The 19,755-nt window shown below is 40.5% G+C and overlaps 1 protein-coding gene across 1 annotated transcript in view; it reads right to left on the reverse strand.

Moving 5' to 3' along the window:
- The window catches only part of slc12a5a (solute carrier family 12 member 5a), a 445,395-nt gene that overhangs the window by 72,538 nt on the left and 353,102 nt on the right, over positions 1-19,755 (reverse strand). The window contains 4 exon segments of the mRNA XM_034166020.1: positions 2,838-2,936; positions 3,120-3,290; positions 7,717-7,925; positions 13,599-13,846. Coding sequence (XP_034021911.1) covers positions 2,838-2,936; positions 3,120-3,290; positions 7,717-7,925; positions 13,599-13,846 — 727 coding nt within the window.

A 19,755-nucleotide genomic window follows, 5' to 3' on the forward strand; every position in this document is an offset into this window, starting at 1 on the left:
CTGCTCTTCAAAATGTGAGGAAAGCGTCTCCAAGAACTCCACCAAGCGGTCAAAGCTGCAGAGGAGACCTTCATTTGGTTAAATGTCCTGAGGGTCCAGTTCATCTGTCCTCTCTGAAAACACCTGTTCCTACATTTCTAAATAAAACAAAGACTCTTTAAGAGCAACTATTTTATTATCTGAAAAAGTCATTTTCTTTTATAGTTTAACATTAAAAGAATGAATCATTAAATGTGTCCATGAAGTCAAAGAAGCCCCGCCCCCATTGTACAGAATTTCAAAGCATTCACAATCACTAGAATAGTCAAATTCATATTTTAGTAATTATTCTGTCCTGATTAGAACATTAAAATCAATCACATAGTCAATGAGGATGTAATTAAATGTTGAAATGACAAAATTTTAAAAATGACTTCATCATCAGGTTTGTGTCACATTGAGAAATCCTAATTAACAGATACACTGCCGTCAATGTTACATCATTTCCTTTTGTGTTTATAATAAATATTTATATATTTTAGGTGTCTTTTTTCCTTGTTGAAATGCAGATGTTAAGTATTTACAATATGGAGAAATTAACAGTGTCACTAAGATTGGAAGTTGAAAAATTTAACAGTATCTGGGAAGGATGGTTAAAATATATTAGACACACAGAACTGATTTTGTTTAGCATTGGTTGAGATTCTGAGGGTTAAATATTAGTATATGTAGATATGGATAGAAGTTCATGTATGTATGTATGTATATATAGGTCTGTGTGTGTGGGTACATGTATAGGGGTATAGAAGTATATACGTTATGTATGAAAATCAGGAAGGATAGCAATTTAAGGATCATTACTTAGATCGACTGAAATACCACACCCCGATTTAAAGCTACAAGTTTGTTTGTTGTTTATATTTGTTGTTGTTTTTATTATTATTATTATTATTATTATTTTCAATAATATTATTTTTGTCTTCTGTAATTGTAAAAGGTGGATAAGACAATAAAAAATGCACACATTACTTTTCATGCTATTTCATTTGTCTAAAAATAAATGTCCAAGGTTCTTTATAATATAAATCAAGAAATCATCTCATCTGAAATAACAACAACGGACAAGTTATGGTTTTAATTTCAGATGAACATCAAAGATTTCTAAAGAATCTTTTTTTTTACTTTAAGCTATTTTAATTACAAGTTTTCTAATGTAAGAAATGTTTTTTTAACTTCAAAATGTACACTGATAACAAATTAATCTTGAGGTAAAAAAATAAAAAAAAAACATTTGTAAGGATTTTCTTTAGAAAACTGCTGTGTAAAAATGAGCAGTTCTGATGCTCCTCTGACACATCTCTGTACTCTGTCATCTTCTGTCTTTTGGCCTGATGCCTCGTTTCTATTGGACAGACAAAGCTATGTCACAGAGCGCAGCAGTGAAAGTTGGATTGAGTTAAACTTGCAGTGAGTTTGATGTCAAGTGACAGTGCTCACTCCTGGTGGAGTATTGTGCAAGCTCGGTTTTTGCACATCACGCTTTGATGTGGGGCTTTTGTGTGACGTTTCTCATTGAAAATAATGGGTTTTAGAGCGATGCACGCCACGTTTGCATACTCGGTGTGAAAGGCCCTTGACACAGACAAGAATAAACCCCCCACATCCTCAACAACACTGTGCCTACTGTGGACACTTTCCGGTTCCCGGGATCCACCATCTCCCAAAGATGTGAAGTGGACCTCCCACACAGACTCCATCAGAAAAAGGCACAGCAGATGATGTACTTCCTCAGACAGCTCAGGAAGTTCAACCTGCCCCAGGAACTGCTCATCATCTTCTACACAACCACCATCTCGTCTGTCCTGTGCATCTCCATCTCTGTTTGGTTTCCCTCTGCCTCCAAAAATGACAGACACAGACTTCAACGAACTGTCAGGTCTGCATAAAAAAAATCATTGGAGCCAGCCTGCCCTCCATCCAGGACTTATACCAGTCCAGGACCAGGAAGCGAGCCAATAACAGTTCTGCAGACCCCTCACACCGTGGACACACACTGTTTAAACTCTAGTCGACATCACAAAGCTCTGTACGTCAAAACAACCAGACACAGGAACAGTTTCTTTCCACAGGCCATCACACTGATGAACAATTTAACCTGCCAAAAAACTCATTCATCTACCTCATGTACAGCTTCAATCTGTTTGTCTGTTTCTCCTTAGCAATTTTTTAATTGTACATTTTATTTTTTTGAATTTTATTCACATTTTTTTTTTACTGTGAATTATTCATTGTTTAGTGTCTTGATACATGCCCGTACACAGAGAGTGCAGCTCAAACCAAAGTCAAATTCCTTGTATTCTTGTAGATACTTGGTGAATAAAGACTATTCTGATTCTGATTGTGACAAAGATGATTTTTTTCTTTCTTTTATTGAACAAGGACAAATGCATTAAACATTATTTCTTATGAATAATAAAAACAGATGTCATGCATGGAGGTGTCTAGCTACAGCTAATTTGCAACCCTTGTGAGTGATTATCAGGCAGTGGATATTTTACCTCCTTTGATTGGTATCACGTGTCCTCATTGAGAAAATCCAAGAACTGGCCAAAGAAATTGCCCGAATGACAAAAATGTGGCAATCAAGATAAACTGCTTTTTGGATCATGGCTACAAGATAAACTAACTATATTGGAGGGCTCAAAACTTGTGAAGTGTAACCTCCTCCAACAAACTCTTGTTGAGGCAAAGGTGCCATATTATCCATTTTCTTTCACTGAACTTGTGCCGAATTGCCAGTGGCTGCAACCAATCCCACTGTACACTGGAAGACACCTGTGGTAAACCAACTAGGATACAGACGATAGAGGTGGTGGTGATGGCGGCGATAGTTCCAATGGGGATAGACCTCTGAGCATCCCGCAGGTCCCCAGAGCGGTTAGAACCAGCCATGATCCCTGAACAGACAGTCCAGACAGTTACAGAGGCAATGTATATATAAGCAGACCATTAACACACTATTTAAAGAAAGCTATAAGGTGAGGTTTGTGAGACTGAGACTGGAGAGAACCTACTCCAACAGCCACACAACAAATAAACAGATGAAAATCAGTTGAGTAAATAACAAGCCAGATGTTCACCTGTTACAGAAGGGAAGTAGATTCCGACCAGCAATGTGAAGAAGCTGGTGAGGTCGGCCAGCACGTAGAGTTTAGAGTTGGTTAGAGGGTCGTCTTCATCTTGCACTGACTGTAAGTGTGCCCTGGCTATCAGATCCCCCTTCTCGTAGTAGTTCCCAAACAAATTCTCTGGATGAGAGAAAAATAAGGAAGAACAAAAGAAAGAAAATACAAATGCTTTGTATGATTTAAAATGGATTATTTCTTATTTAAACAAATCTACCCCTCACCAGCTCATCAACTTTGTACTTCAGCTATCATGTCTGTTTTTTAAATTACATAACGGTGTATTTGTTCCTATAACAAAATTAAGAAACATTCCAGATAACTTGTTCTAGACTTCTTTTTGTAGGAGTAACTTTGCCAAGAACTTACACCTCAAAGAATCTTACATCCACTTCACACAATCACACCATGCAGATTTACTTGGTTACTTATACTCAACAAAAATATAAATGCAACACTTTTGGTTTTGCTCCCATTTTGTATGAGATGAACTCAAAGATCTAAAACTTTTCCCACATACACAATATCACCATTTCCCTCACATATTGTTCAATCAGTCTAAATCTGTGATAGTGAGCACTTCTCCTTTGCTGAGATAATCCATCCCACCTCACAGGTGTGCCATATCAAGATGCTGATTAGACATCATGATTAGTGCACAGGTGTGCCTTAGACTGCCCACAATAAAAGGCCACTCTGAAAGGTGCAGTTTTGTTTTATTGGGGGGGGGGATACCAGTCAGTATCTGGTGTGACCACCATTTGCCTCATGCAGTGCAACACATCTCCTTCGCATAGAGTTGATCAGGTTGTCAATTGTGGCCTGTGGAATGTTGGTCCACTCCTCTTCAATGGCGCTGTCGTATATGCCGGTCCAGAGCATCCCAAACATGCTCAATGGGTCACATGTCCGGTAAGTATGCCGGCCATGCAAGAACTGGGACATTTTCAGCTTCCAAGAATTGTGTACAGATCCTTGCAACATGGGGCCGTGCATTATCCTGTTGCAACATGAGGTGATGTTCTTGGATGTATGGCACAACAATGGGCCTCAGGATCTCGTCACGGCATCTCTGTGCATTCAAAATGCCATCAATAAAATGCACCTGTGTTCTTCGTCCATAACAGATGCCTGCCCATACCATAACCCCACCGCCACCATGGGCCACTCGATCCACAACATTGACATCAGAAAACCGCTCACCCACACAACGCCACACATGCTATCTGCCATCTGCCCTGGACAGTGTGAACCGGGATTCATCCGTGAAGAGAGCACCTCTCCAACGTGCCAAACAACAGCGAATGTGAGCATTTGCCCACTCAAGTCGGTTACAACGACGAACTGGAGTCAGGTCGAGACCCCGATGAGGATGACGAGCATGCAGATGAGCTTCCCTGAGACGGTTTCTGACAGTTTGTGCAGACATTCTTTGGTTATGCAAACCGATTGTTTCAGCAGCTGTCCGAGTGGCTGGTCTCAGACAGTGTTGGAGGTGAACATGCTGGATGTGGAGGTCCTGGGCTGGTGTGGTTACACGTGGTCTGCGGTTGTGAGGCTGGTTGGATGTACTGCCAAATTCTCTGAAACGCCTTTGGAGACGGCTTATGGTAGAGAAATGAACATTCAATACACGAGCAACAGCTCTGGTTGACATTCCTGCTCTCAGCATGCCAACTTCACGCTCCCTCAAAATCTTGCGACATCTGTGGCATTGTGCTGTGTGATAAACTGCACCTTTCAGAGTGGCCTTTTATTGTGGGCAGTCTAAGGCACACCTGTGCACTAATCATGGTGTCTAATCAGCATCTTGATATGGCACACCTGTGAGGTGGGATGGATTATCTCAGCAAAGGAGAAGTGCTCACTATCACAGATTTAGGCTGGTTTGTGAACAGTATTTGAGGGAAATGGTGATATTGTGTATGTGGAAAAAGTTTTAGATCTTTGAGCTCATCTCATACAAAATGGGAGCAAAACCAAAAGTGTTGTGTTTATATTTTTGTTGAGTGTATGTTCACTAAGCCTCAACTATTTTTGGCTGCCTATTCCAAAAACTGATTGTAGTCTTCAGGACAAATCAGGATGACATGTTCTGAAAATGTTATTTTGGGTTTGGGTCATTAGCAAATCTTTCAGGCAAAGCTTATTGCTGCAACAAAGTAAACCTACCCTTGAGATATACGAGCTTGGAGAGCCTAAGGACAGCCATTCCAAAACTTAAAAAGGCTACAGCTTACTTTGAAGCTTAAAAATCATCTGATCAACACATGACACTCAGACTCAAAGTATTCCACATATACTGTATACTGATTTTAGGTCATTTTAAGCTTTATTACAAAACTGAAAATCAAACACTTTTTAAAATTTATATTTTAGGATCTGTTGTGGCCTACCTGCAGTACCATTGAGGTCTACCAGGGGGCCATGACCCACACTTTGGGAATCACTCGTCTAGGAAATTTTTCAGCTTTCTCTCAACCATTGTCTACTCAAGTTATACAGTCATAATTAGACTTACAATTAGAATCTCAATTACAAAATTAAAGTATGTTTATAAATAAATGAATCTGGTATAATCAGAAAACTATATCTATCTATAAAGCAAGATGCGTCTGTGTGTGTGTGTGTGTGTGTGTGTGTGTGTGTGTGTGTGTGTGTGCGTGTGCGTGCGTGTGTGGCTCCCATATCTCTCTGACTGTTTGATAGATCGGCCTCGCCTATCGGATAGAGCTTGCACATGGCACGATGATGTGCATCCTTGATTATGAAAATATTTGTGATTCATTTACAAAACCTTTATTTTGAAGGTGGCCAGCTTCGACAAAGATCATCGACAAAGATGAGTCACTCTTTGCCTGAACAGATGCCTATCTCTAACGCATTCATGGGGAGAGACAGAAGAAATAAATTATGGAAATAAATAATACACAAACACACTGAGAGATATGTGAGCCACAGACACACAGACAGTCACACAGACGCTTCTTGCTTTATTATCACAAGGCGGAAGGTTCTCACATGCCAGCTTTGACAGAAATTGTCAACAAAGCTCGCACTTTTCTATTGGAATACATACTTCCTACGAGCACTGCACTAGTGTAATAAAATGTCCAAAGTTATTGAGAACACCTGCTGTCACCAACAGTGGAATCATTCACCAGTCAAGTAGAATAAAAAGTAGAAAGATACAGTAAATACATGTTTTTTAGACATGTCCTGGATTGTTGTGGATAGCCACCACTGCACTTGGACAATGAATTGTTCTTGTAGAAGAAAATGTGACCAGGTGTGACCTTTCCAGCAAGGCAAATTTAAACATTTGTGTACTATACGTGTATGTGTGCATACGAGGTCTGTCCATAAAGTATAGGTCCTTTTTATTTTTTTCAAAAACTATATGGATTTCATTCATATGTTTTTACGTCAGACATGCTTGAACCCTCGTGCGCATGCGTGAGTTTTTCCATCCCTGTTGGTGACGTCATTCGCCTGTGAGCACTCCTTGTGGGAGGAGTCGTCCAGCCCCTCGTCGGAATTCCTTTGTCTGAGAAATTGCTGAGAGACTGGCGCTTTGTTTGATCAACATTTTTTCTAAACCTGTGAGACACATCGAAGTGGACACGGTTCGAAAAATTAAGCTGGTTTTCAGTGAAAATTTTAACGGCTGATGAGAGATTTTGAGGTGATACTGTCACTTTAAGGACTTCCCACGGTGCGAGACGTCGCGCAGCGCTCTCAGGCGCCATCATCAGCCTGTTTCAAGTTGAAAACCTCCACATTTCAGGCTCTATTGATCCAGGACGTCATGAGAGAACAGAGACGTTTCAGAAGAAGTCGGTTTCAGCATTTTATGCGGATATTCCACTGTTAAAGGAGATTTTTTTAATGAAAGACGTGCGGACGGGTCCGCGCGTCGGGACGCAGCCGGCGCGGTGCGGCGGCACAGGAAAAACACCTCCGTGTTGATAACCATTTGTAAAATCCAGGCGGCTTTTGATGGCTTTCAGTGGAGTGAGTATATGAGAAATTGTTTAACAGCCGGACATGTTCCAACTTGTCCTTAAGGCTTCCAACAGAGGTGTTTTTCCTGTGGCGGAGCATCGCGGCGGCTGCGAGCCGACGCTGCAATCCGCCGCACATCTTTCATTAAAAAAATCTCCTTTAACAGTGGAATATCCGGATAAAATGCTGAAACCGACTTCTTCTGAAACTTCTCTGTTCTCTCACGACGTCCTGGATCAATAGAGCCTGAAATGTGGAGGTTTTCAGCTTGAAACAGGCTGATGAAATCTCTGGCTGGACGACTCCTCCCACAAGGAGTGCTCACAGGCGAATGACGTCACCGACAGGCGTGGAAAAACTCACGCATGCACACGAGGGTTCAGGCATGTCTGACGTTAAAACATATGAATGAAATCCATATAGGTTTTGAAAAAAATTAAAAGGACCTATACTTTATGGACAGACCTTGTAAATTTCTGTGCATTTTTGTACAGACAAAACATTGGCATCCACTTGAATATAGAACCCTGCATGATGAACTGACCCAACAGGAGTCCGCTGGTGATGCCTGGGATGCCCTGGACCTGTGTCACATTGTTAGCTGCAAAGTACTTGTCACAGGTAGCATTTAGGAAAGGTGAGTCACAGAACATTTCCCACAGCTGGGTGGTGATTGTTCCGTTAGCTGTCTCAATAGTCTTTGCGCACACGTCAAAGTCCTTCCACACCAATGTGCGGTTTCCCAAAAGACACACTCTGCACAAAACAAAAACAAAGACTTATTAGTGTCTACATCTAGTGTCTATTATGTACACCATGCCACACATATGGAAGCTAAACATGTCAACAAGCAAGCAATCTAATTCAGAACAGTTACGAAACTTCAATGTCTACCTCATTTTAGCTTATTAAATTCATTTTCCCAAACTGTTATAACACAGCACCTTCACATCCCCTACTCAAGTCTATAGTACCCAAACATTTGGAACTTCTGGGTTTCATTTACTTTAACTGGAAACTAGAAAGTCATAAATCAAATCAAATCAATTTTATTTATATAGCGCCAAATGACAACAACAGTTGTCCCAAGGCGCTTTATATATGTAAGGCAAGGCCAACAATAGTTACGAAAAAACCCCACGGTCAAAACGACCCCTGTGAGCAAGCACTTGGCAACAGTGGGAAGAAAAAACTCCCTTTTAACAGGAAGAAACCTCCAGCAGAACCAGGCTCAGGGAGGGGGCAGTCTTCTGCTGGGACTGGTTGGGGCTGAGGGAGGATAACCAGGAAAAAGACATGCTGTGGAGGGGAGCAGAGATCAATCACTAATGATTAAATGCAGAGTGGTGCATACAGAGCAAAAAGAGAAAGAAACACTCAGTGCATCATGGGAACCCCCCAGCAGTCTAAGTCTATAGCAGCATAACTAAGGGATGGTTCAGGGTCACCTGATCCAGCCCTAACTATAAGCTTTAGCAAAAAGGAAAGTTTTAAGTCTAATCTTAAAAGTAGAGAGGGTGTCTGTCTCCCTGATCTGAATTGGGAGCTGGTTCCACAGGAGAGGAGCCTGAAAGCTGAAGGCTCTGCCTCCCATTCTACTTTTACAAACCCTAGGAACTACAAGTTAGCCTGCAGTCTGAGAGCGAAGCGCTCTATTGGGGTGATATGGTACTATGAGGTCCCTAAGATAAGATGGGACCTGATTATTCAAACCTTATAAGTAAGAAGAAGAATTTGAAATTCTATTCTAGAATTAACAGGAAGCCAATGAAGAGATATGCTCTCTCCTTCTAGTCCCCGTTAGTACTCTAGCTGCAGCATTTTGAATTAACTGAAGGCTTTTCAGGGAACTTTTAGGACAACCTGATAATAATGAATTACAATAGTCCAGCCCAGAGGAAATAAATGCATGAATTAGTTTTTCAGCATCACTCTGAGACAAGACCTTTCTAATTTTAGAGATATTGCGCAAATGCAAAAAAGCAGTCCTACATATTTGTTTAATATGCGCATTGAATGACATATCCTGATCAAAAATGACTCCAAGATTTCTCACAGTATTACTAGAGGTCAGGGTAATGCCATCCAGAGTAAGGATCTGGTTAGACACCATGTTTCTAAGATTTGTGGGGCCAAGTACAATAACTTCAGTTTTATCTAAGTTTAAAAGCAGGAAATTAGAGGTCATCCATGTCTTTATGTCTGTAAGACAATCCTGCAGTTTAGCTAATTGGTGTGTGTCCTCTGGCTTCATGGATAGATAAAGCTGGGTATCATCTGCGTAACAATGAAAATTTAAGCAATGCCGTCTAATAATACTGCCTAAGGGAAACATGTATAAAGTGAATAAAATTGGTCCTAGCACAGAACCTTGTGGAACTCCATAATTAACCTTAGTCTGTGAAGAAGATTCCCCATTTACATGAACAAATTGTAATCTATTAGATAAATATGATTCAAACCACCGCAGTGCAGTGCCTTTAATACCTATGGCATGCTCTAATCTCTGTAATAAAATTTTATGGTCAACAGTATCAAAAGCAGCACTGAGGTCTAACAGAACAAGCACAGAGATGAGTCCACTGTCTGAGGCCATAAGAAGATCATTTGTAACCTTCACTAATGCTGTTTCTGTACTATGATGAATTCTAAAACCTGACTGAAACTCTTCAAATAGACCATTCCTCTGCAGATGATCAGTTAGCTGTTTTACAACTACCCTTTCAAGAATTTTTGAGAGAAAAGGAAGGTTGGAGATTGGCCTATAATTAGCTAGATAGCTGGGTCAAGTGATGGCTTTTAAGTAATGGTTTAATTAATGCCACCTTAAAAGCCTGTGGTACATAGCCAACTAATAAGATTAGATTGAGTCATATTTAAAGATCGAAGCATTAATTAATGGTAGGGCTTCCTTGAGCAGCCTGGTAGGAATGGGGTCTAATAGACATGTTGAGGTTTGGAGGAAGTAACTAATGAAAATAACTCAGACAGAACAATCGGAGAGAAAGAGTCTAACCAAATACCAGCATCACTGAAGCGCCAAAGATAACGATACGTCTTTGGGATGGTTATGAGTATTTTTTTCTCTAATAGTTAAAATTTTATTAGCAAAGAAAGTCATGAAGTCATTACTAGTTAAAGTTAAAGGAATACTCGGCTCAATAGAGCTCTGACTCTTTGTCACCTGGCTACAGTGCTGAAAAGAAACCTGGGGTTCTTATTTTCTTCAATTAGTGATGAGTAGTAAGATGTCCTAGCTTTACGGAGGGCTTTTTTATAGAGCAACAGACTCTTTTCCAGGCTAAGTGAAGATCTTCTAAAGTAGTGAGACGCCATTTCCTCTCCACGTACGGGTTATCTGCTTTAAGTGAGTTTGTGAGTTATACCACGGAGTCAGGCACTTCTGATTTAAAGCTCTCTTTTTCAAGGAGCTACAGCATCCAAAGTTGTCTTCAATGAGGATGTAAAACTATTGACGAGATACTCTATCTCACTTACAGAGTTTAGGTAGCTACTCTGCACTGTGTGGTATATGGCATTAGAGAACATAAAGAAGGAATCATATCCTTAAACCTAGTTACAGCGCTTTCTGAAAGACTTCTAGTGTAATGAAACTTATCCCCACTGCTGGGTAGTCCATCAGAGTAAATGTAAATGTTATTAAGAAATGATCAGACAGAAGGGAGTTTTCAGGGAATACTGTTAAGTCTTCAATTTCCATACCATAAGTCAGAACAAGATCTAAGATATGATTAAAGTGGTGGGTGGACTCATTTACATTTTGAGCAAAGCCAATTGAGTCTAATAATAGATTAAATGCAGTGTTGAGGCTGTCATTCTCAGCATCTGTGTGGATGTTAAAATCGCCCACTATAATTATCTTATCTGAGTTAAACAGACAAAAGGTCTGAAAATTCACAGAGAAACTCACAGTAACGACCAGGTGGACGATAGATAATAACAAATAAAACTGGTTTTTGGGACTTCCAATTTGGATGGACAAGACTAAGAGTCAAGCTTTCAAATGAATTAAAGCTCTGTCTGGGTTTTTTGATTAATTAATAAGCTGGAATGGAAGATTGCTGCTAATCCTCCGCCTCGGCCTGTGCTACGAGCGTTCTGGCAGTTAGTGTGACTCGGGGGGTGTTGACATCATTTAAAACTAACATATTCATCCTGCTGTAACCAGGTTTCGTAAGGGCAGAATAAATCAATATGTTGATCAATTATTATATCATTTAATAACAGGGACTTAGAAGAGAGAGACCTAATGTTTAATAGACCACATTTAACTGTTTTAGTCTGTGTGCAGTTGAAGGTGCTATATTATTTTTTCTTTTGAATTTTATGCTTAAATAGATTTTTACTGGTTATTGGTGGTCTGGGGAGCAGACACCGTCTCTACGGGATGGGGTAATGAGGGGATGGCAGGGGAGAGAAGCTGCAGAGAGGTGTGTAAGACTACAACTCTGCTTCCTGGTCCCAACCCTGGATAGTCACGGTTTGGAGGATTTAAGACAATTGGCCAGATTTCTAGAAATGAGAGCTGCTCCATCCAAAGTGGGATGGATGCCGTCTCTCCTAACAAGACCAGGTTTTCCCCAGAAGCTTTGCCAATTATCTATGAAGCCCCCTCATTTTTTGGACACCACTCAGACAGCCAGCAATTCAAGGAGAACATGCGGCTAAATATGTCACTGCCCGGTCCGATTGGGGAGCGGCCCAGAGAAAACTACAGAGTCCGACATTGTTTTTGCAAAGTTACACACCGATTCATGTTAATTTTAGTGACCTCACGATTGGCGTAACCGGGTGTCATTATTGCCGACGTGAATTACAATCTTACCAAATTTACGCTTAGCCTTAGCCAGCAGTGTCAAATTTCCTTCAATGTCGCCTGCTCTGGCCCCCGGAAGACAATTGACTATGGTTGCTGGTGTCGCTAACTTCACATTTCTCAAAACAGAGTCGCCAATAACCCGAGTTTGATCCTCGGTGGGTGTGTCGCCGAGTGGGGAAAAACGGTTAGAAATGTGAACGAGTTGACGGTGTACACGGGGCTCCTGTTTAGGGCTATGCTTCCTCCTCACAGTCACCAGTCGGCCTGCTTTCCCAGCTGCTCGGGATCTGCTGGAAGGGAACTAACGGCGGCTAAGCTACCTTGGTCCGCACCGACTACAGGGGCCTGGCTAGCTGTAGAATTTTCCACGGTGCGGAGCCGAGTCCCCAATTCGCCCAGCCTGGCCTCCAAAGCTACGAATAAGCTACACTTATTACAAGTACCATTACTGCTAAAGGAGGCCGAGGAATACCTAACATTTTCACACCAAGCAGAAAAGTGTGGGAGAGACAGGAGAAGCCGCCATGCTAAATCGGCTAAGAGCTAGTAGCTGCGCTAAGCTAGCGGATTCCTAAAAGCACACAAAGTGAATAATGTGTAAATAATTTAGAGGTGATTCAGCAGAGGGAGTGCTTTAGTTAAGGCACGTGAAGATTACACTGTGAAACAAATGGGAATTACATTTATGTACTTTGTGCATTTGAGACTATGTAACTCCATAGACGATGATATTGTGTTTACTTTGTTCAAATTCAATTGGCCTAAAGAACGTTAATACCAATGGTTCCTCAAAATGCCTTAGTATTAGAATATTGGCGAACAGGCAACTTGCTAATAGCTGGCTACTTAGCTAACAAACCAATAAGTTCAACAATTTCTGATGCTTTCATGCTCCCAGGAGTTAAATGTATTGACAGGTTATTGGTTACAAATAAATAAATAACTGTGGGTTGGTCATCATCATTCCCAATTCAGGGTTCAAATGCCACATCCAAATTCAAGCAGGGTTTTCTGTGACTTCTTCTTGGATGTTTGAAATGTCTTTTAGCAACAGCAGTTTATAAACAGGAACATTTTTGACTTTCCTTTGGTCAATGCTGCATTTGTGGTTCCTTTTTTAATTTTAATATTTTGGCCCTGTTTAATATGTCTGATTCTTAGGAACCTGCTAGATCCTTTGGAGACACCGACTGGTGCTGATTGGTCAGAAACCTCTGCATCACTACTGAAGCCTATCAACTTAAAACACAAACAACAAGTGGGTTTAGCCACAAATCATATTATCGTTCTCATTACTTACGGAACAGAAAATTGCACTCTATCAACACATGGAGACACTTTCCTTTATTTTTCAGATTTTAAGCCTCAAATGATACTAGCTCAGTGCAGCACATTTAGTAGTAGTAGTAGTAGTAGTAGTAGTAGTAGTGCTAGTACACAATACAAATTGGAAGCAGGACATTAAACCTGTCAAATTAGACATACAACAAAATGTCATGGTATTTGAAGGGGAAAGAACAGGCTCCATGTTGTCACATGAAACATTTGGTTGGACTTCATAGTTGTGTATGTTGAGTGTCACTGCTTACGGCAAGTCTGGAGGCTCAAAGCCGGTTTTGATGACCCCAGCATAGACAGCCAGGATGGAGAGAATGACACAGGCCAGGAACACAAGGGCCAATTTGTTGACGTACTTCACTCCAACAAACACCACAGTAGCCATAAAGGTCAGCAGGATTGTTCCGTACACACGCATGTTGTTCAGCAGAGCGGCGTCCCTCTCATCACCTTCCAGACCTTCCAGGGGAAAGATGGCCACTTTTGGCACAATGTAGATCTGAAAATAAGACATTAGATTTATTTTGAACTAATGCATGTCTGGTACTGTACATCTGCATGCCTTTGCACAGCCCCATTACACTATGCTATATTTATTTGACAGTGAACATAGTTTTGCCTATTTGTCTATTTGACTCCTTTACTTCTTACAGTATTTTTCCTTTTGTTTTTACTGTTTATGCAGCAATGACACCAGATCAAACTCCTTGTATGTGAGAACTTGGCAATAAATCTGATTCCGATTCTGAAAATCGACCAAGCCCTTCTATTTTCCATGGATTGTCAGTGCTTGTTTCTTAAGGTGGTGGTTGTAGCTCAGTCATATTTGCCTTTTATGAAGTTTGGGTGAGTTTCAACAATTTTCATCCAAATGAAATACCTCAAATTAAATATTTAATATGTATAGTTGCGACATGAACGAGCAAAGCTCTTCAGCATCTCACCATGTCATTTAGGTCCTTCAGACTTTTTTTTCAGTAAGTGCTTCTGGAGAGCATTAGCATGGCTAAAAATGATTCAGCTTGACCTTCTTATCCCCCTGCCACTTTAAGCATTTTCTTTAATTGCATTCTCACATGCCTGGAATAAGTTCCTCACCATCCTCATTTAGGTCTGGGAGCATAATCATGGCAAAAATCTTTTGCTTCTGCGGGGCTCTACCCCCCCGCCACCGCCATTTTAAGCATTTACTTAATTTGAACCTTACATGCCTGGAAAAGAGTCCTCACCTTGTAATTTAGGTCCTTCAGTTTTTTTTTTCAATTGAAAATCACCGGGTTGATATCAATTTAAATAAAAGAGGACACAATACAGAACCCTGCGGTTAAATAACTCTGGTTAAATAAAAGATAAATGGCACTCACGGATTCGAACCTGCAATTTACAAAAGATCAGATTACAGACAGAACTTACCACTGTGCTACAATCACTGTCTGATACAGAGTGTAAAATGCCTAAAATCAACAAAGAGATAAACATATTTTTTTAACAAAGAGAAAAACATGCTGTATTAACTGACAAAATGGCATTTGTTATGGTGGATTTTTGGTGATACATGACTGAAAGTGGTGTATTTGTGGCACCTGTTGGCTTGTCATACTGTCATAGTCCTGCTGCGACGCGTGTGAACACAACAAATCATGACCACTCTGGCCCGAGTGGTCATGATTAAAACGGACACCGACCTGCCACTTTTTTTATGGCCACTGTGATTTTATGCATATTTTATGGTATTGGAACATGGTTTTCCACATTTTATTTTAATGTGCCGGTTGCCACAGCTCATTAAAAGCTGACAGGACCCCTGACCCATCAAGCAAATCAACTGCTGGCCTGCCGTCTAATGGCAGTGAAGGATTTTAAATTGTAAAGCCCTCCCAGAAGTGATGATGACAGGAAGGTAACAAGAGAACTCGGCCTAGGTTAAGAACTCGGCCCAGTTCGGGTTAAGTTTGGGTTTGGGTTAGGGTTTGCCCTGGGCCCAGTTTACATCGTACCAACTTTTCCTGTATCTGTCAGGAACTAGGAAAGCTACATAAAAAAAAAAAAAAAAAAAAAGAAGTATTTGACTTGGTATTGTAGCATCATAAAATGCTGTACTTGGGCTCATTTTTGATCCATAGAAGGTAAATTTCAATAAATAGCATATTGCCATTTGGTAGAGAAACAACTATGAGGAAATGCTGAAAACGCTGCTTACAGGAGTCTAAACCCTGGCTGAGGATTCAAGGTATTGAACTGCAGGACTGCCTGTTGTACCTGATGTATACTGCTCATTTGTAATAACGTTTAATGTGTGGAAGAAAAAAAAATATGAGGTGAGAAAAAGAGAGCAAGATGAAGTGAGAGAGGAGGACAACTTGGTGAAGTGTGAAAACGTAATGCTCATGTTAGCACTGGCTCCTAGTTTAATTTAGCTTAATTAAAGAACTCAAGCGTGGTATTAATATTCCGAATGACCTGCCATTATTACACTTTTACTGCAGGGGGTCAATCTAAGAATAAGCAGCACATCTTAAATGGTAAACCAGTAATTAGTCCATCAGTATCTGTCATCAGCTTCGGATGACTCACGGCGAGGCTGTTACATAATCCTGGGAATTTCTCTATCAAACAAAGTATTCAGAACAAAGACCAAAGAATAACTAAGAAGAGAGAGGAAAGTCATAGCTCAGTTGTTTGGCAGCAGAAACTGATCTGATACTGAGAACAGCGTATCACCAGGCAAACAAATCTCTGGCTACAGCGTGAACTTCTCAGGCTTCCTAAAATAGCAGCACGGGTTCGTGCTCTTGGCTCGGGTGGAAGGATGAAACAAATTCAACTCAGCCTTCTCCACCTTCGCACTGTGCAATTCTGCAGGGATTGTTATTTTACAATGGAAACTAAGCCAGCTTTGACCCAGAAGACAGAATTAACCTCCAGGCATCACCAAACTCTGCGTGTCCGTTAGAGGCGTCCAGAAAGCAAAGAAGGGAAGAAAACAAAAGAAACCCGACTGCTGTGTTTAAAACAGTGGACTAAAGTGATGTTTGAGCAGTTTCAAGGAATGGTCTTGTTCCTCAGCCAATGTTTTCATCTGTTGTTAATGCAGTATTTGCATAATTACCCAATATCCCTTGCAGCATGAAGGACTGCAGTGGAACAAGTGTGGAACAAAAAGACAAGGAGGAGGAGATGATAAAGAATGAGTTCTCTGCAATTATCGAGGGATCAGAATTCAAGATCACACAAACTGAGAGTTGAAGTTTAAGAACCTTAAAAAAAAGCTGCACCTGCTCCTTGGAATGATCTAGAAAAAGGACATAACATGGAAATGCTAACTCACCGTATGTGAATTCAACAAGGATTTAGGCTTTAATTTTTTTTAACTCCACCGGAAACAGTGGCCAGTTCTGTATTTAATTGTTAATTATTCCTGTATTTGTTTATACCACAATCACAGCCAGGTCCCCTTCAAAATGAGATCTATTATCTCCATGAGTTTTTTTTTTTACCCCGCTAGCAATCGAACGCTCCCTGATGGTTACAATAAAGTAACAGTGACACATCACAGAAACATTTATTTGTAGACTCTCCAGAATGTTGCTGGGATGTGACTCAAAAATCTGCTACAACACTGTGACATAATGTTGATGTAATCTTATTATAGTCAGGCATGCACATAATTGGTGCTTGCGGTGCTTGTGCATGCTACAAATAAATGATGCGCCGCAGAAAACACAAGGACTTCGTAGGAGGAAAGCAGTAACAGAATGCAGGAAAAGTGAGCACCAGTTATGTGCACACCTGGTTATAACTCTATTTGATTGACTCAACTAAAAAAAAAACAAAAAACAGACAAAAAAAAACAAACAAAAAAAACAAAAGAAAAGAAGTGAGTGAACATGACAAAAAAGTAAATGTTATTGAAGCCTGGAAGAGTGATGATCAAGGACTATGATAAACTAACATGTACTATACATACAATATACAAACTATACATGTTATAGTCATGGTGAACTATATTACTGCTGGACTGGCACACATATAAATTTCTTAATAGAGTCATATTAACTTTTTGCATGTGTGCCATCTGCCTGCACACAATGTTGCAAACAATTTTTACAAGACTCTAGCCAGTGAAAGCTGCAGTAGAAAGCTGCCAAAGCTTGGACACATTTTTTTCTGATACAAGTAAACTCTGACCTCCAAGCAATGTTGCAAGAAGGCTGGGTACCTGGTTAAATCAAAGGTGTAGTTAAAAGACTATTAAGTCACACTGAGGGGAACTGAAACTTTGGGAGTAAAACACACGAGGCACACAGCACAGTGATAAACTATAAAGTTTTTTTTATTGGAGGTGTTTGGAGATTCTTTCATCTCTGATCAATCACTATGTCTCCCCAAAACAGGAGAGCATTAATAGCAATGAGAGATTTCAAACACCCCAATGTTAGTTGCACCCGTGTGTGCCAGTAAGTAATTATTTTCGGCCCCGTGTGTCCATCTGTACTGTGCGCTCATGGGAGTTATAGGCTCTGATGACAGTGACTGCTGATTCTGCGTAGTACTACTATACTCATGAACAAGACCAGGCCAAAGTAAAAGTACTGCACATATAAGGCTTTTCCATCTAGAAGCTCAAAGCGCTTTACAGTAATGCCTCGCATTCACACTGATGTCAAGGCGCTGCCATGGAAAGCACTAATTCCACGCCGAGAGCAACGTGGGGATTATGGACCTTGCCTAAGGGCCCTTGGTGATTTTCTAAACAGACGGGGGGTCTGAAGTGAGGATCTTCCAGTCTTAAGCCCCCTGCTTAACCACTAGACCATCACCTCCACCTGTTCCAAGTACTAACTGTCCTTGTACATAACTCCCATTTGGACCAATTCTGGGGGAATAATTAAGGGTCAGACAAGGAGAAAAAGATTTAATTTTTTCTTTCTCTCTCTTTTTTTAAACAAAAATCACTTTAGAGTCAAAATCAAAATTTGGGCTCAGTGCTTCTCTACATAGGCCTTATTATAGGAAAGAGTTAAAGATACACCTATGATTCTGATAAAACATTCACATGAATTTATATATTGTCTTTTGATTGGTCACAAAACCTTTGACCCTGGGTGACCTTGCAAAGATGAAACTAAAGATAATAACTGCTGAACTCAAAGTTTGGAGCAACTATAGATAAACATGATGGATTTTAACATGATATCAGTCACACAGAACCATATATTATACAGCAATATCAGGGAGTCACAGAGACTTCATTTGTATGACTTGGTGTCTCTGAGTGCCTCTTCTTATTTACTGTAAATGGTTAAAGGGATATTCACAAGATCCGTCTGTATCACAGTTATGTTTGTCAATTTCAATTCAATTTCAATTTCAATTTATTTCCTTTATATAGCGCCAAATCACAACAGAGTTGCCTCAAGGCGCTTCACACAGGTAAGGTCTAACCTTACCAACCCCCAGAGCAACAGTGGTAAGGAAAAACACCCTCTGAGGAAGAAACCTCAAGCAGACCAGACTCAAAGGGGTGACCCTCTGCTTGGGCCATGCTACAAACATAAATTACAGAAACAATTCACAGACGAATATACAAGAATTGCTGTTGGTGCACAGGACAGGAGGGTCGCCAACACAAATACAACTCCCGTCTCTGGATGGAGCTGCACCTTAAACAGAGAAAAAACAGAATCAGGCATCAGAAAGACAAAAGAAAACTGTATAATGTGCCAGCATTAATCAACAAGAAAAACAGAAGGTGATCGCCGGCCGCCAGCCCTAAGCTTCACTAAAAGACCCAGAATTTAGGTAAAGTTGAGGCCGCGGCCCGCTTCAATTACTAATAACATGAATTAAAAGAGTAAAACGCGTAAAACAAAACTGCACCAGTATGCTAGCCATATGAAAGGGAAAATAAGTGTGTCTTAAGTCTGGACTTCAAAGTCTCCACAGAATCTGATTGTTTAATTGACGCAGGGAGACCATTCCACAGAACAGGGGCACGATAAGAGAAAGCTCTGTGACCCGCAGACTTCTTATTCACCCTAGGAACACAAAGTAGTCCTGCACCCTGAGAACGTAAAGCACGGGCCGGTACGTAAGGTTTAATTAGGTCAGCTAGGTAGGGAGGTGCCAGTCCATGAATAATTTTATAGGTTAGTAGCAGAACTTTAAAATCTGATCTTACTTGTCTCACGTCATTGTATTGTTCAGCCATAATTGTTAGACTTGAGTAAAATGGAAATGAAGCATCACTTTCCAATGTATTGTCATTTAGAGACTCATGTTCACTTGTGACAGTTCTGCACTTTGTTCTGTCACAGAATGACATCAGTTTCCTCTTGGGAGTAGCTTTTGTGGCAGACCAAAATGAGGCTGGAAAAGTAAAATGCTGCAAAGTGCACTGCAAATAAG

This window comes from Thalassophryne amazonica, chromosome 3 (genome assembly GCF_902500255.1).
Source record: "Thalassophryne amazonica chromosome 3, fThaAma1.1, whole genome shotgun sequence".
Taxonomy (NCBI): domain Eukaryota; kingdom Metazoa; phylum Chordata; class Actinopteri; order Batrachoidiformes; family Batrachoididae; genus Thalassophryne; species Thalassophryne amazonica.